Source organism: Macrotis lagotis, chromosome 7 (assembly GCF_037893015.1).
Source record: "Macrotis lagotis isolate mMagLag1 chromosome 7, bilby.v1.9.chrom.fasta, whole genome shotgun sequence".
NCBI classification, from domain to species: Eukaryota; Metazoa; Chordata; class Mammalia; order Peramelemorphia; family Peramelidae; genus Macrotis; species Macrotis lagotis.
Window position 1 is genome coordinate 132,141,829 of NC_133664.1, and position 22,961 is coordinate 132,164,789.

At 34.1% G+C, this 22,961-nt stretch overlaps 1 protein-coding gene across 2 annotated transcripts in view; it reads left to right on the plus strand.

Moving 5' to 3' along the window:
* TSPAN12 (tetraspanin 12) overlaps nucleotides 1–22,961 on the plus strand; it is a 101,044-nt gene that overhangs the window by 56,615 nt on the left and 21,468 nt on the right. For both annotated transcript variants that reach the window (XM_074193824.1, XM_074193825.1), the window contains 2 exons: nucleotides 8,178–8,285; nucleotides 16,297–16,440. In XM_074193824.1, coding sequence (XP_074049925.1) covers nucleotides 8,178–8,285; nucleotides 16,297–16,440 — 252 coding nt within the window. The remainder of the gene's footprint in view (nucleotides 1–8,177; nucleotides 8,286–16,296; nucleotides 16,441–22,961) is intronic.

Sequence of the window (22,961 nt, forward strand, 5' to 3'; positions counted from 1 at the left end):
TCTGTACATGTATTTTTAAATGCAAAACATTTCTTTTTGATGCCTTAATCTTGTTTTTCGAGTAAGCATTAGTTTTTTTATTATACATCATGACATATTTTCATTACAAGTACATATTTTAGTACTAAATTAGTGATATCTACATAATTTACATAGTATGATTATGAAATGAAAATTTAAAAATCAAACTATATGTCTCATGTGAAATATTTTAAAATCCATGCAAACCTAGATACAAAGTTAAAATGTCCTGGGTAGATTTCATTAGAATGCACAGTATTTAAAATGTTTTCCCTTTTTGTCTTTTTTGCTATTTGTCCTTCTGGGTTAAGAATTTTATAGATTTCAAAATTAAAATCTTATTATGCTGAAATAATTCTTTTGTGACATTTTCTTCATGCAAATCTTATAAACCTAAAATGTTTAGTCTAATTGTTGGTAGCTTAATCAGGAGCATCAGTGGTGGGAGATTTTTAGCTCCACAACTTGTAATAACAATTCTGTCTGCCATTGTAGTGGAAGTCAGCACCTTTCTCATATTCCCTTTGACCAAAAATCTTCACCAAACTCCATCTCTTCATGGGTAGTTTTAGCATCTTTAAAATATCAGGTAATTTATTTCTATTTTTTTCTTTTACATACTGTCCTTGAAGCTGGAGTCACCCAATCTCATGTGTTTGATTACACATGAAAGTAACATTTGAAAAGCATCCTGCAACAATGTTAATCCACATTACCATGTTCCTAAACTCTCTTGCTTGCATGACTTGTCAGACATTCATTTAGGTGAATAGACTTTTTTAATAGAAGGTTTTGAATGATGAGGTTTTGAATACTAATTTTTAGTGATTTTTTTGAAATGTTCATTCACAGATGTTTTAATTTCAACATGGGTTGAGTATCTCCAGGAGGTACAGGTCGCTCTCTATCCATCTCTTCTCATCTCATGTGACTTGTTTATGCCCTTCTATTATAAATATTCCACAGGGGTTCACTTCACCATCTGGGAATTTTCCCTTATGTATCTTGGCATTGTGTGGGTGCCAATATATGACATAATATGACCATGATTTTATCTAATTCAAAAGGTTATCCTTTGTTCTCACTTCATCACTAGCCCAGTTCCTTTCCTGGTCATACAGTTTTTCAACAATATGGTTAAGAAGAGTGCTGTAGGGGCGGCTAGGTGGCGCAGTGGATAAAGCACCAGCCCTGGAGTCAGGAGTACCTGGGTTCAAATCCGGTCTCAAACACTTAATAATTACCTAGCTGTGTGGCCTTGGGCAAGCCACTTAGCCACTTAACCCCATTTGCCTTGCAAAAACCTAAAAAAAAAAGTGCTGTGTATGTTCTCTGGGATGCTCTAATTAATGCTCCTCCCCCTGCCCTTTTTTTTTGTTATTTCTGTCATTTCTCACTAATGCACCCTTTACCCATCCACAGAAATCCTCCTTTTTAAGGAAAATGTGTATTCAAGCAAAACAAATCAATACATTGACCATATCTAATTTTGCTCTGTACTTGTTCATTAGTAATATGTTTCAGCTTTTGGTCACCATGTAACTTTCTATTGTCCTTTTGATGACCTGCAACTTTTTTCCTTTGGAGACTGTGATATTCCATGCTCCACAGACACATAGCATTCCCTGAAATAATATTAGTATTAAAGAGATGAGTCTTTGTTTCAGAGAGAAACCTGAGGTCATTAAAGGTACTGTTCAGTTTACTAAATTCAATCCAGCTGGTTCTCCTCCTCCTCTTTAATTCTGTACCCAGTTTATGGTGCATCTGGGGTGTCTATTCAAAATATACACATGACCTGATTGACTAGCTCAGATTCAGGGTTTTTGTTTTGTTTTGCTGATTTAATTTTTCAACTTATTAGTATAACCAGTAAATGTAGATTTTTATTAAATCCTAGAAAAGTATTTAATAATTAAAATTTGTACTTTATACTTTTTTAAAGAATAGGATGGGCACCTTTACATAATCTTCTTTTCTAATTCCATGCACCTCAAAGAATTGGTTTGCTTATAGTCGGTCTTTAATAAATGCTTGTTAAATAAATAATTGAATGAAAGAATAATCTTGTTTTTGCTATGACTCAAATCTTTGAAGAAAAAAGACTTTTTTTTACTATATATATATATATATATATATATATATATATATATTTATATATAATTCTTTTCAACCTATCATCCAAAACATAGGTGTCACATAGCAATTATGTTCCTGGAAGAAGGGGAAGGTAGGAGGAGAAGAGATTTTTGGTTTTGCTCATACAAAACCAAAGGAATTTTTGGCAATTGTGTATTCATATTTGGGCAGTATTGTTTCTTTGACTAGAGATTTGATGGTGAATTTGCTATTTTGATGTAAGAAAGCTTTGAAAACTAAATGAAAATTACAGATTAAACTTTTTAAAGCATTTAAAATGGCATGTGCAGAGTATGTTTTGGCAACTGTTCAAATCTGAGACCCTGTATAAATATGCATGCTTCCAATTTATGACAGCTTTAAGCTTGAAGGAAGAACTTATGACTAATTTCTTCCATCCACAAAATTAAAAAGCTTGGGCAGACTCTGTTAAACATAAAATAATAAACAGTTCCTTAAAAACTAAATTTCTATAATTGTACTGGTTTACAAAACTGAAAGAAAATATAGGTGTACTTTTTACATTAAAAAATTTCACTCTTGCTGTGAGTCCAGATGGTAGCTCTCTTGAGGGGTAAGATGAAGCCAGTTGATTCTAAGAATTGATCCTGCTGCTACTATGTACATAGCTGGTAAAGTCAGCACTCTTTTTAAATTGTCCTCATCCTCAAAAATAAATCTATCAACTTGGTTTCCATGCATTGGAGAGCACTTCTCAAAGTAAATTTATTTCCCTTGTCCTAGAAATATCTGTTGAATAGTACTCTTTATGTTGTTTTTCAAAGTCAAGGGATTAAATAACAGTTGACTCTATTTCCTGATATTAAAGTCAAATTGAATGTTAGATGTGCAAGTATTTACATATGTAATATTAAACATGGATAATTTTAGTGATATTTGACTAGTCTCTGAATTATTAAAATTAAACCTTAAAATATTTACAAAGGAGATATTTTTATACCAACTGTATTAACCCCCTCCCCCCCACACACACACAACTTGTGGAACTAAATTCAGATTTGCAGTTTAGACACTCATTGATCTTTAAATAATCAGATTGATTCAGTTTCATCTTTTAATTGATCCTACATATAATTAATTAATTAATTGCTTAGTTAATTTTGTCTTATAACTTCCTGAGTCATGGTTCTTTGTTTCTAAACTTAGTTCAGAGTTCAACTGAGTTAAATTAGAGTCAATTCAGGATAGAGATTCAGTTGTCTTGTTAAACATGGTTCTGTTCTTGGGTCAAGGCCTATTGTCCTTGAAGAATGCAGGTGGACCTAAAGAGTCTGATTTAGTATCTTTACATTGCCAAGCCTATCCTTCAAGGATGTCTGAGTTAAAATCCAAAGAAGTCTGGTCCACTATCTCTAACCTTGCAGGAGGTAAGCAGTAAACATTTCTTAAGTCCATAAGACAGAAGGAATGGGTTGTTGTTAATACATCCTTCCCAGATTTCAGTTAATCATATTGTCTCCCATTCCTCCTCTCTCTAATCAATCATACAAATTTCACCATTTTCGTTGTAGAATTTTTTTAGCCAATTATAATATGTTCCTCAACTGGGAAGTCCAGTTCTTTGTTCTGTACTTTCCTAAAAACTAAAATGGTCAGCCTTTTCTCACTTTTGGATCTTAGCTTTACTGAGGAAATCAAGGTCCATTTTTTTTTTTTTGGTACACCTTACTAAGAAATTGATCATGCTCAAAACTTTGTGTCTCTGTTTATCTCATACAGGACACAACAATATAATGCCATCTGTAGCAGCTCATGGCATTTTTGATGGTGCTAACTGCCTCATAAAGTTCTTGAATAGATATATATTTGTAAAATTCTATTAAGCAGTTAGGGATGTTTCATTGTGGTACCTGTTTATTGTTCCCTCAATTACTCACTAGTAAATAAAATTTGTTGAACCCCCCCCAACAAAACAGTATTGGATTTTGGACTGAGATTTAAGTTCTATCTCTGCTTCTGCATTTGAATTGAAATCCCTCTTCTACTTCTCATTGCATGTGTAAACTTGGATAAGTCACTTAACCTGTATTCTTTCATTTGTAAACTTAAAGGAACTATAGTTGATAGTTTTTAAGTACCCACAGCTGTAAATTTATTATTTATGAGTCATGAATGATAAACCTGAATCTATTGATGCTACAAAAGTTTTTCCATAGCTCTCCAACTGCCAGTTTTCTTTTTTCTTTTTTGGTTCTGGGGGGAGGCAAGTGTTTAGCTTGTTTACTAATAGCCTTGACAAAGAAAGTTCCATACACCTTTAGTATTTGCCAAATTTTATAGCATTTCAACTTCACATAAAACTTATAAAAGGATACACTAATATATATATATAAATCTCAACATTTTGCACCAGATCCTCAATGGCTTATCTTGTTTCTCTCTAAAATTGGTCTCAGGTTAATTGTGATGTGGCATATTTTGTTAATAAGACTTTGTTTCGTGAAATGGCTGTATGTTGATGGCTTAAGCAAGGGATCTGAATATCGATGCCCTCTGTGTCCTTTTGTTACATCTATACTTTGAATTTAATTAGTTCTCAGTTGTTATGTTGTCTTTAGATGCATAGCCTATTTTGAATGGTAAACTCTTATGTCCAACTAACTTCTAGATAGTTATTTCATATTTTTCCTGATGTATGATATTTAAGGTTTATTTTTTTGTATATTTTTTTTTTAGTTTTTTTTAGGTTTTTTTTGCAAGGCAGTGGGTTTAAGTGGCTTGTCCAAGGCTATGCAGCTAGGTAATTAACTGTCTGAGATCGGATTTGAACTCAGGTCCTCCTGACTCCAGGGCCACTGCTCTATCCACTGCACCACCTAGCCACCCCAAGATTTATGTTAATGTCACATTATCCTGAGAGGTCTTTAATCCTTAAATTAACTCTGCAAATGATATTAAAGATGGAATTAATATTAAGGTTGTCTTTTGCTTCTCTTTTTCCAATTTTTGTGTCTACTTCTATGTTTTTGGAAATAGGCATTATTGTTTTGGAGTCTTCATTATGTGTTGTAAGTTTTCTACTTTGATGCTTGCTTTATTCTTTGAGAGCCTTGATTTTTGACCTGATCTTTATCTCTTAAAGATTTTATTTCTTTTTTGGATCATTTTAGATTTTCTTTGGGGAATTTGTACTGTTCTCTTTTTTTGATTACTTCAAAATATCCCATTAATTCATTTTTATATCTGGAGGGGAGAGGGTTTCTTACTCATTTTTCCTTCTCTTTTGATGAGTTTTGTAGTTCATATTGTCTGCTTGGGAGCTAAGTTTATGTCTAGGAGTTCTCTTTACTTTTATGTTTTGACCATTTCCTTATATTCTCAGTAGTTTATCTTGGCTCCTTCTCACTTTTCAAACCTTGCTTTTTCCACTGCTCTGGCATCCATTTTTCTTTTGCATGAATCCTCTTCACTCTCCCCCCCCCCGCCCCCAAACCAGGACTGGTTCTGAGTTCTTTGAAGTAAATTCCTTGATATATAAATGATCACAAGTAGGATCCTGTTTCCTCTTTCCTTAGTTATTGAATGGCCTTTCCCTCTAGCTAAGTGCAGTACTACATTATTCACTCACCCTAATCACTATCTCCACACACACACACACACACACACACACACACACACACACACACACACACACACACTCTCTCTCTCTCTCTCTCTCTCTCTCTCTCTCTCTCTCTCTCTCTCTCTCTCTCTCAAATAATTGTACTCTTCTTTCTTATGACTGACCATGATCAGCTTTTTCCATTTTTTTATGGAGTGGGGTCAGATTGAGTCACTATCATGAGGGTGTTAGGGGCCACCATATCTAGACCTTAAAATGCACACCAGTGAGGTTTCCTACATTAACTGGATGTCCTGCTGATGGGCAAAATGACTGGAACCTTATAAGTATTTTAGTTCTGATTCTATTCCACAATGCTTTGATCTCCAGTGTTATTTCTGCCTTCTTATCTTGTTGATTCAGGTTTAATTACTATAAATTTGGGTTGTTATTTCCTTTTTTTGGGGGTTGTTAAGTTGGAGCAATTATGTTGAAAACAGCTACTGTGTCATATTACCTAATTCATGGTCTTGTCTCTGTATTCCTTAACTGGATTCATTAGCCACAACATTTTGTTCTAGTGTCAGTAAGAAATTTCCCTTTTAATAATTAGGTAGAACCCATAGACCTTCCTTGTTCTTTTATAAATAAAATATCCTTCATCCATATGAATTCTTTTCTCTCATGTCTTTTATTTAATTCCAGTTCAGATTTTCTTATCTGTTTTGTTATTCTGCTTATCATCCTCTTGGTATTATTTTCAGTTTTCTTCCTGACTTCCTTATTCTGTTAGTCTTGTTTTATTTTTCCCTGTCTAGGCTAGGATTCTCTCATTAGCAAAAAGATAGAAAACATGTATTTAAAACCTTTTTACCTTTCCTTTGTAGCTATTAGAAAGCATTTGCATTTTATACATGAATCAGAATCTTTTACAGGAAGACAAACAAAGCATAAATCTAATATTCTCTGGAATATTTCCTTCTACTTTCATACTTCCTGAGGTTCAAGTAGAACTACATAATAATAACAATTTTCGAGTTTGCAAAAACTCTTTATATAAATTCTCATTTGCTAACTAAAGAACTTTTCAAAACAATTAAAATAGTCTAGGTAATAAAAGAACCTTTCAGGAGCTGTGAGCTAATCTGACTCATTTGTAAGGGCATAGGAGTTAGACTTATGTCTACTCTCAGCATTGCTGCCAATTAACAGGATGAGGTTGGGCAAGTTAATCTTTCTAGCTATCAGTTGTTTCAGTTTCAATTGGATAGATGATTTCTAAGTTTATTTTCTTTTCTAAAAATTCAATTGTTATGAATTTGCTCATCACTTCCGAAGATATTGACAAATACCTTTAATTTATCTTGCCATAATACTTTTAAAAGTAGAAATTAGCATGTATTGAACAAATAATAAGACTAGTTTGACTAGAACAAAGGATTTCGTTAGGAAAATAGAAATAGGATTGTAAATGCAGTTGAGGAGGTGTTGTCAGACATGACTAATGTATTGATTTATTTTGTCAGTCTATATATTTATTATGACAGGATTTCTACTAAGGAAAAGGTGGTGCTGCTGGTAGTTTGTGTATGATAATAAATAAAGCAAAAAAGAGAATCATCAGTGAAATATTTTTAAAATGCAGGATAAAAATGGAATTAGTAAAAGTATAGAAGCAAAAATAGGCACAGTATATTAAGGAGTAGGGACTAAACCAGTTTACCTGGAACATAAGTTTGTAAAAAGGCATAGTTGAAAATAAAGCTGGAAAGGAAGTTCAGCCAAGTTGTGGAGGGCTTTGCATGCAATACTAAGGAATTTGACTTTTATTCTGCAAATAACTGACTGGGAAACAGGTGAAGTCATTTTTGTTTTATTTTGATCAGTAAGCAGCCTAATCAGTTCCAGATTATTGCTTACAAACACCTTTCTTGTGATATGACTCTGTGTCATTGAAATATTGAAATTGGTGATCTATACAACACTCTCCTCTCTAGTATAGTATATAGCATTTTCCCTTCTATATTCAACAAAGGTTACTTTTCTTTTTAGTCTATTCCCACCTGACTTTAAACAGTTGAAAAAGCTTCAGTAACCAACTGAAAATTGATTGAAATTCCTATGTCCTTCTCTGTGCGTAGTTTGTTTACTAACTTTGAATTATTGTGATTATAGGTAGCTATTTCCCCTGTCTTTTCTGTTAACATATAAACATAGAAATGAAGAACTTTCTAATGTGTCTTTTATTTCCTTCTGCAACTAGTGTTCTCCATTAAGTAGGTGCCTCCTTCACCAACTGGTTGACAGCATAGTCAATCAGTGAATTTGTATATAATTCAGTAACTGAACAAATGTCAATTATAGGATATCTTTTTTTTTTAACAAATGAATATTTTGGATGGGGTGTTTAGAGTAGAACCTAATTTGTTTTTGTGTTTTTGCTTTTGATCTTTAGGTCCCAGTTCAATGGTCAGATATGGTCACTTTGAAAGCTAGAATGACAAACTATGGCTTACCTAGGTATCGGTGGCTGACTCATGCTTGGAACTTCTTTCAGAGAGAGGTAAGAATTACACTAAAATAAGTGAATAATCACTAAATGGTATATACTTGATCTTTTCAAGGTTTGTGGGGGGGAGAGGGGCATGGAGTGATGAGACTTTATTGTATGTCTCTCTGTGGAAAAGTTAAATCAAAATACCTCATGTTCCTGAAAATTGTGACTATTTTCTATCCTTCTCATTTCTCCTTTTCTTCTTGCTTATAATTTTAGTATTTTAAAATGAATTTCTCATAGTTCTTTTGTTGAACTTCATCCAGGATACTTCTCAGGGGTGGGGGCAGAGGATATTCTTTTTTTGAAATGTTATTTTATTTTTCCAATTACATGCCAAGCTACTTTCCAACATTCATCTTCTTGTAAGCTTTTTGAGTTCCCCATGTTCCTTCCTCCTTCCCTCCCCTATTTCCTCCCTCCCCATGACAGCAAATAATCTGACACAGTTTATTCATGTATAATCATTTTTAATGTATTTCCATATTAGTTATGTTGTGAAAGAAAACTCAGAACTAAAGGGGGGAAGCCATGAGAAAAAGAAAAATATAAAACAAATTTTAAAAACAAAAATAATATGCTTTAGTCTGCATTCAGGCTCCATAGCTTTTTCTCTGGATGTAGATGACATTTTCCATCATAAGTCTTTTAGAATTGTCCTTGATCATTGAACTGCTAAGAGGAGCCAAATCCATTATTGATTATCACACAATATTGCTTTTAAGGGTACAATGTTCTCCTGGTTCTACTCACTTCATTCAGTGTGCAAATCTTTCTGAAGTTTGCCCAATCATAATTTACAGAACAACAGTACTGCATTACATTCATATACCATAATTTGTTTAGCTGAAGGATATCCCCACAATTTCCATTTCTTTGACACTGCAAAAAGAACTACTAGAAATATTTTTGTACTGTGGGTCTTTTCCCTTTTTTTAATGACTTTTTGGGGATACAGACCTAGTAGTGATATTGTTAGATTAAAGGGTATTTAGTACCCTCTAGTCATTGTTTCAAATAGCTCCCCATAATGGTTGGATCAGTTCAGAACTCCATTAACAAGGCATTGGTGTCCCAGTTTTCCCTTATACTCACCAACATTGATTATTTTCCCTTTTTTGTCATTTTAGCCAAGCTGATCAGTATGAGTTGTTTTAATTTATATTTGTATTTTAATTTGTATTTGTATTTCTCTAATCAATAATTATTTAGAGCATTTTTTCATATGACAATATACAACTCTAATTTCTTCATCTGAAAATTCTGATCTTATCCTTTGACCACTTATCAATTGGGGAATGGCTTATATTCTTATAGTTTTACACACACACACACACACACACACACACACACACATATATATATAATAGAAACGACTCCTTTATCAGAACACTAATTATGAAAATTGTTTTACGGGGGCAGACCCAAGATGGAGGCATGAAGGCAACATATCTCAGGAACTCCAATCCCCCCCAAACCCCCAAAAAACAAAGGATGGCTCTAGCCAAAATTTAGAGGGGCAGAACCCACAGAAAGACTGAGTGATACATTTTCCCAGTCCAGGATAACATAGAAGTTCCACAGGAAAGGTGTGTTTCACAGGACCAGGGTTGGAAAAAAACCATGGTTGCAGCTCAGAGCAGTCCAGCCCAGTCCAGAGATCACCAGTAATAGCTTGAAGGGGTGGTGAGAGAACTCTACTCCACCAGAATGAGTGTGGAGTGAGGAGCACCAGCTGTAGGTTGGCAGGAATCAGGAGAAAGCAGCCTGCACCCCTAGAGAGAGTAAGGGATGTCTGCAGAGATTTCTCTGCTCTCCCTGGGGTAGGACTCTGCTCTTTGCCTACACTCACATATTGCAGTTTGGGCTTCCATACTAAATAACCAAGCTGAATCTCTCCTTATAGCCCCAGGACAGAGGGAAGTACTGGTCCATCTATATATCAAAGCACAGGCTAGAGAGCTTAAGACCTTGGAGGAATAAAGGTCCCAGTGGGGTGTCCCCCCCCAACAAAAACCCAAAGCCTTGGAAGTGCTGTAAATCAGTCTTGGACTGAGGAAATGAGTAAACAACAGAAAAAAGAAGAATCTGACCATTAGAGAATTACTTTAGTCCTATGGAAAATCAAAACACATACTCAGATGTAGAAAAAATCGAAGCTTCTGTATCCAAAACCTCCAAGAGAAATAGAAAATGGGCTCAGACTATGAATGACCTCAAAAAAGACTTTGAAAAGCAACTAAGGGAGGTGGAGGAAAAATTGGGAGGAGAAATGAGAGTGATGCAGAAACATTATGAAAACCAAATCAAAAGCTTGGTGAAAGATATACAAAAAAGTACTAAAGAAAATAATATGTTAAAAACCAGTTTAGGCCTAATGGAAAAAGCAAAACAAAAGGCAAATGAGGAGAATACCTTAAAAAGAAGAATTGGCCAGCTAGAAAAGGAGATAAAAAAGCTCTCTAAAGAAAACAACTCCTTCAAATGCAAAATGGAACTAAAGGAAGCTGATGACTTTGCAAGAAAGCAGGAAGAAATAAAACTCTTCCAAAAAAGTCAAAAATTAGAAGAAAATGTGAAATATCTCATTGGAAAAACAACCGACCTCGAAAACAGATCCAAAAGAAATAATTTAAAAATTATTGGGCTTTCTGAAAACCATGGCCAAGAAAAGAACCTAGACTTCATTTTTCAAGAAATAATACAGCAAAATTGTCCTGAGATCCTAGAAGCTGAGGGTAAAATAGAAATCGAGAAATTCACCAGTCACCCCCTAAAAGAGATCCCAAAAGAAAAACTTCCAGGAATATTATAGCCAAATTCCCAAACTCTCAAATCAAAGAGAAAATTCTAAAAGCTGCTGGAAAAAAAACAATTCAACTGCCGAGGCTTCATAGTCAAGCTTACATGGGATCTGGCAGCATCTACATTAAGGGCTCATAGGGATTGGAATATGATATTCCAGAGGGCAAAAGATCTTGGTTTACAACCGAGAATCAACTACCCAGCAAAACTGAACATCTTCTTTCATGGGAAAAGATGGACATTCAATGAAACAAGGAACTTTCAAACTTTCTAATTGAGATGACCAGAGCTGAAGAGAAAGTTTAATCTCCAAGTACAGGACTCTGGTGAACCATAGAGGGAGTGCAAGGGATGGACTGACTAACTGTGAGGATGATATTGAACTGTTTGTATTCCTGCATGGGAAGAAGATATTGATAACTCATATGAACTTTCTCATTTATAAGAGCTGTTAGAAGAAGTATATATATATATATATAGACAGGAAGATAGGAAGGAGCAGAATATAATGATATGATGTGGTAAAGGGATGGAGTCAATGAGTGATGGGGGAAAGTACTGCGAGGAAGGAAAAGGAGATGAAGAAGCTGAGAGAATTCACATAAGAGTCAAGAAAAAACTTTTTCAATGGAGTGGGGGGGGGGAGGCAAGGGGGAATGAGTGAGCCTTCATTCTCATTGGAAATGGCTCAGGGAGGAAATGACATACACACTCAATAGGGTGAGGAAATCTGTCTTGCCCTGGAGAAGGATAGGAGGAAAGGGATGGGTTGAGGGGTAATGGGGGGAGGGAAGGGGCAAACAGGTGATAGAAGAGAGGGAAGATTGAGGGAGAGGGTACACAGATTCAACACACTTTTGGACAGGGCCAGGATGAAAGGAGAGAGAGAGAATAGAATAAATGTGATTGGGGAGAAATAGAGTGGAGGTACAGCTAGTAATAGTAACTATGGGGAAAATATTGAAGCAACTTCTCTGGTGGATTTATGATAGGGAAAGCAACTCACCCCAGAGACAGAGCCAAGGAAATCTGAACACAGACTGAAGTACATTCTCTCTCTCTCTCTCTCTCTCTCTCTCTCTCTCTCTCTCTCTCTCTCTCTCTGTTCTTGAGGTTTCTCATCTTCTTGGGGGGGGGGGGTTATGTTTATTCTTATGTTTACTCTTACAACATTCAACTCATATCAATGTATGGCATGGAAACAATGTAGGGACTGTCGGATAGCCTTCTGTGGGGGCGGGGGAGGGAAGGGAGGAGGGGGAAAATTGTAGAATTCAGAGCCTTGCAAAAATTGATGGGTATATATTACTGCTGTATATAATTAGAAAAGAAATAAAATGTCAAAATGTTTAAAAAAATTGTTTTTCAACTTTCTGCATTCCCTCTAATCTTGGTTGCATTGGTTTTATTTGAATAAAAACTTTTAAATTTAACATAATCCAAATTATTCATGTTGCATTTTATAATGTTCTCTGTCTCTTGTTTAGTCATAAACTCCTCCCCTTCCATAGATCTGGCAGACGGATTATTTCTTGTTCTCCTCTTGTTCTCCTATTAATGTTTGTCCTTTATTCTCAAAGAACCTAGCATTAGGGAGGTGATGTCACAACAAGCACAAGCACATGAATAGGATTTGAGTAAGGGGCTACGGTGCTAAGTCACCACTTTCTCCTCCAGAGCCATCTAGGTTCAGAAGCCAGATATGAATCAGAACAGCTGGAGATGGCCCTGGATTTGAGGCATTCAGGATTAAGTGACTTGTCCAAGCTAGTAAATGTCTGAGGCTGGATTCGAACACCTGTCTTCCTGACTCCAAGGCCAGTGCTATATCCACAGGTCCATCTGGTATCACCCTTTATGTCTAAATTCTGTACCCATTTTGACCTTATCTTAGTATAAGATGTGAGATGTGGGTCTATACCTACTTTCTGCCATACTATTTTCCAGTTTTCCCAGCAGTTTTTATCATATATTGAGGTCTTATCCCAGAAGCTGAAATTTTGGGGATTATCAAACAGTCAATTACTATAGTCATTTACTACTGTTTCTTTTGTACCTAATCTGTTCCATTGATCTACCACTCTATTTCTTAGCTAGTTCCAGACTATTTTGATGACTGCCACTTTATAATATAGTTTTAGATCTGGTATGGCTAGGCACTTTTCCTTTAATTTTTTCCCCAGTAATTCCCTTGATATTCTTGATCTTTTGTTCTTCCAAATGAATTTTGTTATTATATTTGCTAGGCCACTAAAGTACTTTTTTGATAGTTTGATTAGTTTGGCACTAAATAAGCAATTTATTAGTTTGGCTTTCCCATTAGCAATTGGCATTTTCCCAGTTGTTTAGATTTGACTTTATTTGTGTGAAAAGTGTTTTATAATTTTATTTAAATAGGTTCTAGATTTGTTTTGGCAAGTAGACTCCCAAGTCTTTTATACAGTCTACAGTTATTTTAAATGAAATTTCTCTTTCTATCTCTTGTTGCTGCACTTTGTTGGTAATATATAGAAATGCTGATGATTTCTGTAGGTTTATTTTATATACTTTGCTAAAGTTATTAATTATTTCAAGTAGTTTTTAGGTTGATTTTCTAGGATTCTAGGTATCCCATCATAATAGGAACTGTTCAAATTATTTAAAAGCATTTAATGTCACTAGCAACAACAAATTATTTTAATTGACTTATCTGTTCTTTTAAGAATAATTAAATCATTTTTGACTGACTTAAAACAGCAATGTAAGTTTCATGCTTATATTTAATTCTTTTTACCACATTATCTTACTCAATTCATGAAAAAAATAATGCCTACACTAGTTAGATACTTTAACTCAGAGGTTTAAAATTTAAACTTTCAAGCCAACTATCACGCATTCTCTTTAATGATGAACATACTATACTGGAAAATGCTCTGGATTTGACATCAGAGGACATAGGTTCAGATTCTGGGTTTCATTATTTGACTACAAGCCATTTCTTCAACTGCAAAGTGAAGAAGTTGCATTAGATGATCTCTAAAATACCTTTTAATACTAAATCCCATGTTATATTACATCATTCTGTTTCTGCTCTTCCAGAGTCAATAACTAGAATTGTTGCGTCTGGTGCAAATAGCCTGTAATACACCCCCCCACACACCTTTTAAGACAAAGGATAAAGGGAGGAAGGCAGACTCAGACAAGGAGAAATGTCATTATTTGGTAGCTTCCTAGTTTAGCAAATTATCCTTGTTTAAGTGCTAAGCTCAGTTGTTTCCATTTTGTTGAAGGATTGTAATTGCAGTCAGCATACTCCATCTAAATTTAAGAGGAAAGCCCCAGTTGCCCTTCTCTAGTAAAATGACTCTTCTTTCTATAATTGCAGTATTTACAATAGACATTCTTTTTTTGTTTGTAATTCTTTACTTTATAGAAGAAGTGGCTCAGATTTAGGACAGAATTTGGAGGGTGGTATATAAGATAACATATTTATAAAAAACTCAATTTATTAAGTATTTTTATTTTAGCAACCCTGTGGTATATGTAATCCAGATATTATCATCCCATTCTACATATTGAGAAGTTGAGACTTAGAGAGATTAGATGAGTTGTGTATTCCCATAGCTAGTATGAGTTGAAACTGGGGTTCAGACCTCAGTCTTTTGATTCAAAGCTGGTAATGAAGAGTCATTCAGATGTTCTCCTTTTTACAAATAAGGGCTCCTTGCTCCTAGCTCAGGGCTAAAATTGGCTCATTTTGTTAAATTTGTTGAAATGTTCAGGCTCACACTATCACAGACTTCTTATTTATATGAAGACTTCCTAATTGTATTTGTTTGGTTTTTGTTTGTACTAAAAATAAATAACATAAAGAAAACCAATGAGACCATAAGTTTGTGAAGAAAACTGTCTCCTGAAACTGGGAATCTCAAATATTATGACATCATAGGTATACCCCCATCCCCACCCCCAGTAAAGCCAAAAAGGAAAACCTTCTTGGACAAAAATGAAGTTCTAAATGAAGCTTTTTTTATTCCTGCTGACTGAAGATGCAAAATGTTAGCCAGTGTTATAAATGGAGTTACTTATTTTGGCCTAGTTAATTCATTCAGATTATCTAGGGGGCAGCTAGGTGATGTAGTGGATAGAGCACCAGCCCTGGAGTCAGGAGGACCTGAGTTCAAATCCAGCCTCAGACACTTAATAATTACCTAGCTGTGTGACCTTGGGCAAGTCACTTAACCCCATTGCCTTGTAATTAAAAAACAAAAACAAATTGTCTATTTAAAATGTTTACTTTGCTTATATAGATGTCAGTCTTTCATTATAATCCTCAAATCCCCATCCTACAGAAAGCAAAAAAATACTCTGAAATAATAATCACTGATTTATTACATAAAAATTGCAGAATGGATACAAAAGAGACTTTAGAGGTCATTTTCTTCAACACCTTCCATTCATTGGAGATAACGAGTAATTCTCCCAAGTGCCCACAGCAGCACTCTGTTAATCTTTTCTCCTTATTCCATTTGTTCTTTCTTCTCTGTAGTCTTTACTCAGAACTATCTTGATTTTATTTTATGTGAGATTCTTTAAAAAAAAAGAAAACTTCAGTATCTTTTTCTCTCTAGCATGCAATATGATAGAAGTAGTAAATTCTAAGGGGGAGGGTCAAGGATTTTGTTGAAGATTTCATATATATATATATATATATATATATATATATGAAATCTTCTACCAACTATATATATAGTTGGTAGAAAAGACATCCAAATTTAAAAGGATGTAGAATTGAATTTATCCACCAAATCACAGAATTGGTTAATATAGACACTAGAAACCTATTGATTTAGCCAGAAGTTAAACTAGTGGCTTGGAAGTAAATGTAGTTAAGAGATTTAATTATAAGTGATCAAATTATATCACATTTTATTATATTTGCTAAATTGAAATTACTCCAATTTTTTTGTAAAAATCTCAAAGCTCAGGGATTAAAAAGGATAACATGATTGGCAACTTTTTTTATCATAAACATTTTTCAGAACTGTGCTGGTGCTATAATTGATCATAGTACATTTGTACTGTAATTATTTGTACCAATATATGTCATAAATCATGAGTAGCAGAAATAGAGTTGCTGTTGATACAGACATTTAGGAAGTCTGACTATCTTAACTCCTTTGAGCAAAGAAAATGTTCCTGTATTCTCTGATTCTGGTTGGTCTTCCTTTTGCAGTTTAAGTGCTGTGGAGTGGTATATTTCACAGATTGGTTAGAAATGACTGAGATGGACTGGCCTCCAGATTCCTGCTGTGTTAAGGAGTTTCCAGGATGTTCGAAGCAGGCAAATCGTGAAGATCTCAGTGACCTTTTTCAAGAGGTAAGAAAAAGAAGCCATATTTAAAGTCCAAATATTCTATGATTTTTAACTTTCTGATAATGAAAAGAATATTTAAAAATCAATACTTGACTGAAGAATGTTTATATAGACATTTTCCTAGTGACTCTAAAATTTTATTTTTTTAAAAATCTATTAAACAACCAAAAATTAAATGAGATGACATTTGTAAAAGACTTAGGCTAGTGCCTGGAGTATGTCAGTGCTTTCAAAAGGTTGACCCCCAAAATTTCTTCTTTGTCAGAGTGGGGCAGAATTCCAGTCAAAGAAAGATAAATGTCTAAACAATAAAATTTAAACTTACAACTTGTACTTGTGTCTAAGTCATATCTGCCAAAAACTGTTGATCCTCCCTAGAAGTGAATTTTTTATTAAATGAATTTCAGATTCTGATCTACAGAACTACAGAGTATTTGTAATATTTTAAAAAGTTTCCTTAAAAATGATAAACTTCTGTCTCACCTCTACTAATATAATACCTAGGGTTGGGTTATTTGAGAATAGTACATAGCAAAGGAGTCATACAGAAGCACAAAAAGTTTGATCCTTTAAAAAAAAAACCACCTCACACATAACAAAGACTATCAGAGTTGTTCTCCAGTCTTTTTGCAGGTTAATTATTAAAACTATTAAGTAAAGCTATTTATATTGTTATTTATTTAACAAATATTTTGGGGGGAGTTACAGGTAGTACTAAGCCACCACTTATTTTGAAGACATAGAATTGAATGTTCATTAGGGAATACAAGTTGAGCAAGTGGGACAGGGTCCTTATGCTCAAGCACTTGAAATCTAATTCACAGGGGGAAAGCCCTCAATAAACAAGAATATTCAAACTCCAGAAATTGGAGGCTTTTTAAAAATATCAGACTGAGAATATATTGATAGGAGACATTCAAAGATAAAGGTCATCAATTTATTCATTCAAATGAAGAGGCTGAATAAGATGCCTTTGATGTTCCCTTTCAACTCTGAATCTTCACCCCTCTATTTTGGGATGTAATTTACTAATATTCCCATAGATCATGTCATTATTTTTTTCAAATGCTATTCTTAACTTTTCCAGGTTTTTTATATTAGCAAGGTTTCAACCTTTCACATAAAAAAACAGTTTTTCTGCAAGAATTCCTCTGAGATTGTGAATATTAAGAAATGATTTTAAAATGCACATTAGAAATTATGCTTCAGAATAAGTACTGTCTTTTAAAGTAGTCACATTAGCAGATTATGCATTATGCCAGTAATACTGCCATTACTCATGATGTTTTGGAATTGTCTTCAGAGACAGTTTACCAGACACAGAGGAAATTCCATGTCATTACTATATAGTCATACACATTTTTTTAACAACAGCTGTATTGCCTGGTTTCATTATTCACCTTATCCAGACTTGGCTTTAAATGATTTGGGGCTGTTTTCAGAAATCAAATCTACCCTCAAAGCATAAAGATTTTCCACCATTGAAAGGAATATGCCACAGACTCTAAAAGCTATTCTAAAAAAGAAAAAAAATTGCATTCCCAAATAATTTAAGCAATGGTTGAAGTCACCAGAATAAGTGTATGACTTCTCAATTTTGCAGGGAATAATGTTAATTTGAATTAGTAATTGTTTTATGGTCACTCCAAATTAAAATGAAAGAAATTATTTTGTAATTATGACTGTGCATGGTATACTAGAAAATGAATAGTTCTTAAAGTCAGCCAACCTGGCTCTTAGTCTTAACTCTTCTGCTAACTTCCTGTTTGCATCTGGGTTGTATTGTTGATCTTTGCGATTCATTTCCATCATATCAAAAATGAAGGGATTCAACCAAAAGTCTGTGCTTCCTGATTTAACATTCTGTAATTTTTCAGAATTTCACTGAAATATTCTTAATCCTTTCTTGATTTTGAGTTTATATTTAGTGGAATTTTTGTCTTTGTATTCAATTGAGTGTACTATGAAGCATTGTTTATAGTGAAATGCTTTAACCCTTATTTGTTCTGTTTTCCCCCTGTTTTTTACCTCTTGTTAGCCATCATTAAGAAATGTAAAGCTAAAATCCCATCATCTGCAAGTAGCTTTTCTCAGTCTCCCTTAATGCTAGAGTCTTTCTTTATAAAATTATCTTCAATTTATCCTGTTTATATCTTGTTTATACATAATCAATTGCATATTGTCATAGACTCTTTGAAAACAGGGACGATTTTTTGATGCCTTTTTTGGATGCTTAGCCCTGGACCTGGGATATAATAACTTCTTAATAAGTGTTAATTGAATTGATTTGCAAAGTGTTGTGGACTAGCAGTTAGGTCTCTTCAGTCAGATTTCTAAGTTTGTGACCTTGGGAGTTTGGGAGCTTAGGGATTTTGCAATGAGTATGAAAGAGTATTCAACAATTGAATCCTTTCCCTGTTGATGGAAGAAAATGGCAAACTACTCCAGTATCTTTGCCAAGAAAACCCAATGAACTGAACCCAAATAAAACAAGTGAACAACAATAAATTTATAGCTCAGCTTAAGTACTGCCAAAATATTGAGTCTTGGCTTCTGCTTAGCTAGGTGGCACAGTGGATAAAACAACAGTCCTGGAGTCAGGAGGACCTGAGTTCAAATTCTACCTCAGACATTTAATAATTACCTAGCTGTGTGACCTTGGTCAAGTCACTTAAATCCGTTGCCTTGCAAAAACCAAAAAAAAAGACAAGAGAGGTAAAAGTCAAAACTTGTAGAAATTCAACATCTCATTTACTTCTAGCTTATACTGAGGTAGTAAGGTCAGTCAAGAGATGGTTGAAATAGATAATAAAGGTGTAACTAGAACTTTTCATGACCCCTTTTGGGATTTTCTTGGCAAAGATACTGAAATAGTTTGCCATTTTCTTCACCAGCTCATTTTATAAAAGAGATAGGTAAGGTAAAATAGGGTTAAGTGACTTGTCCAGGGTCACCCAGTTAGTATCTGAGATCAGATGTGAACCCAGTCTTTCTGGCCCCCTAGCCATTGTATCATTTGTTGACCTATTTTATTTTAAAATAGTTTTAGTCAAATTTGTCATTATTGTTTTATTTCAGAAAACCCATTTCTTGTTTTTAAGGCTGTCTAAAGGTTTATTTTTTACCAGATTGTGCTTGTATTGCTTGATATCACTGTCATTTGCATTAATTATTATAACTTTAAAATTACAAGTGAAGCATAGGAGACAGAGAATTAGTCTCAGAGTTAGGAAGAAATGGAATCTATTTATTTACTTCTGATACATTCTGTCTCTTTGACCCTGAGTAAGTGATTAACCTCTCAATGCTTCTTGAAGTTGACTAAATTGTAAATTGAGGAGTATATCTTGAACTGTCAATTTTTTTTCCTTTTTTGGGAGCTGCTTATACCAATGAAATCACAGATCTGGTTTTTTAATTTTAGAAAGGTTTTATTTATTTTATTTATTTATTTTGAGTTTTACAATTTTCCCCCAATCTTCTCTCTCCCCCCATCCCCCACAGAAGGCAGTGTGTTAGTCTTTGCATCATTCCCATAGTATGCAGTGATCTAAGTTGAATGTGATGAGAGAGAAATCATATCCTTAGGGAAGAAACATATAGTATAAGATATAGCAGAATTGCATAATGAAAATTTTTTTTTTTAATTAAAGGTACATAGAAAGTCTTTGGTCTTTGTTCAAACTCCACAATTCTTTCTCAGGATACTGATGGCATTCTCCAATGCAGATATCCCAAAATTGTGCCTGATTGTTGCCCTGTTGGTATGAGCAAGTCCATTAAGGTTGATAATCACTCCCATGTTGTTGTTAGGGTACAATGTTCTTCTGGTTCTGCTTATCTCGCTCAGCATCAGTTCATGCAAATCCTTCCAGGCTTCCCTGAATTTCCATCCCTCCTGGTTTCTAATAGAATAATAGTGTTCCATGACATACATATACCACAATTTGTTAAGCCATTTCCCCAATTGCTGGACATTCCCTCAGTTTCCATTTCTTTGCTACCACAGAGTTGATATGAACATTTTTGTACAGGTGATGTTTTTGCCCCTTTTCATAATCTCTTCTATTGCTGGATCAAAGGGTATGCACATTTTTGTTGTCCTTTGGGCAGAATTCCAAATTACTCTCCAGAAAGGTCTGATGGAGTTCACAACTCCACCAACAATGTATTAGTGTCCCAGATTTCCCACATCCCTTCCAACATTGATCATTGTCCTTTCTGGTCATATTGGCTACTCTGAGAGGTGTGAGGTGGTATTCAGAGATGCTTTAATTTGCATTTCTCTAATAATTAGTGGTTTAGAGCAATTTTTCATATGACTATGGATAGCTTTGATTTCCTCATCTGTAAATTGCTCTTGCATATCCTTTGACCCTTTGTCAATTGGGTAATTTCTTGTCTTTTTTTTTTAAAAATTGACTCAGTTCTCTGTATATTTTAGGGATGAGTCCTTTGTCAGAAATACGAGTCATAAAAATTTTTTCTCAATTTACTGCATTTCTTTTGATCTTGGTTATACTGGTTTTGTCTGTGCCAAAGATTTTTAATTTAATGTAATTAAAATTATCTAGTTTATTTTTAATGGTGTTCTCCATCTCGTTCTTGATCATAAATTGATTCCCTTTCCATAGATCTGACAGGTAAACTATTCCTTGATCTTCTACTTTGCTTATAATATTGTTTTTTTATGTCTAGATCCTGTCCATTTTGATCTTATCTTGATATAGGGTGTGAGGTGTGGGTCTAATCTAAGTTTCTTCCATACTAACTTCCAATTTTCTCAACAGTTTTTATCAAAGAGAGTTTTTATCCCAATAGCTAGACTTTTGGGGTTTATCAAAGAACAGATTACTATAATCATTTCCTGCTATTGTACTTAGTCTATTCCACTGATCCACCACTATATTTCTTAGCCAATACCAGACAGTTTTGATGACTGATGCTTTATAATATAATTTTAGATCTGGTAGAGCTAAGCCACTTTTTTTATTAAGCCACTTTTGCACTTTTTTTCTAAATCTCTGGAGAGTCTTGACTTTTTATTTCTCCATATGAATTTACTTACAATTTTTTCTAACTCGGTAAGGAATTTTTTGGAATTTGGTTGGTAGGGCACTAAACAAGTAGTTTTATTTTGGTAGAATTGTCATTTTTATTATATTTCTTTGGCCTATCCACGAGCAGTTAATATTTGCCCAGTTTTATAAGTCTGATTTTATTTGTGTGAGAAGTATTTTATAATTGTTTTCAAAAAGTTTCTGAGTCTGCCTTGACAGGTAGATTTCCAAGTAGTTAATATTGTCTGAAGTTACTTGGGATTTCTCTCTCTCTCTCTCTCTAGCTCTTTCTGCTGAATCTTGCTAGTCATATATAGAAATGTTGAGGATTTATAAAAGTTTGTTTTATATCCTGCGACTTTGCTAAAGTTGCTAATTATTTTTAGCTGTTTTTTTAGATGACTTTTTGGGATTCTCTAGCTTTACCATCATGTCATCTGCAAAGAGTGAGAGTTTTGTCTCTTCTTTCCCTATTCTGATTCTTTTGATTTCTTTTTCTTCTCTTATTGCTGAAGCTAACATTTCTAATATGATATTGAATAGTAGTGGTGATAATGGGCATCCTTGTTTCACCCCTGATCTTATTGGGAATACCTCTAGCCTATCCCCAGTGCATACAATGCTTGTTGATGGTTTCAGATAGATACTGTTTATTATTCTAAGGAACAATCCATTTCTTCCTATGCTTTCTAGTGTTTTTAGTAGGAGTGGGTGCTGTATTTTGTCAAAAGCTTTTTCAGCTTCTATTGTTATAATCATATGATTTCTGATAGGTTTGCTATTGATGTGATTAATTATACTGACAGTTTTCCTAAATTGAACCAACCCTGCATTCCTGGGATAAATCCTGCTTGATCATAATGTATTATTTTAGTGATAATTTGTTGTATTCATTTTGCTAAGATTTTATTTAAGATTTTTGCATCTATATTCATCAGGGAGATAGGTCTATAATTTTCTTTCTCTCTTTTAACTCTTCCTGGTTTAGGTATCAGTACCATATTGGTGTCATAGAAAGAGTTAGGCAGAGTTCTGTCTTCATCAATTTTTCTAAAGAGTTTATATAGCATTGGAACCAGTTGTTCATAGAATTCACTTGTGAATCCATCTGGCCCTGGAGAGTTTTTCTTAGGGAGTTCAATAATGTGACTTGTTGAATTTCTTTTTCTGAGATAGGGTTATTTAGGTATTTAATTTACTCTTCATTTAACCTAGGCAACTTATATTTTTGTAAATATTCATCCATTTCATTTAGATTATCAAGTTTATTGGCATAGAGCTGGGCAAAATAATTCTGAATTATTACTTTAATTTCCTCCTCATTGGTGGTGAGTTCACCTTTTTCATTTATGATACTAGCAATTTGGTTTTCTTCTTTCTTTTTTTTAATCAAATTGACCAGAGGTTTATCAATTTTATTGTTTTTTTTTTTTCCCACAAAACCAGCTCTTGGTTTTATTTATT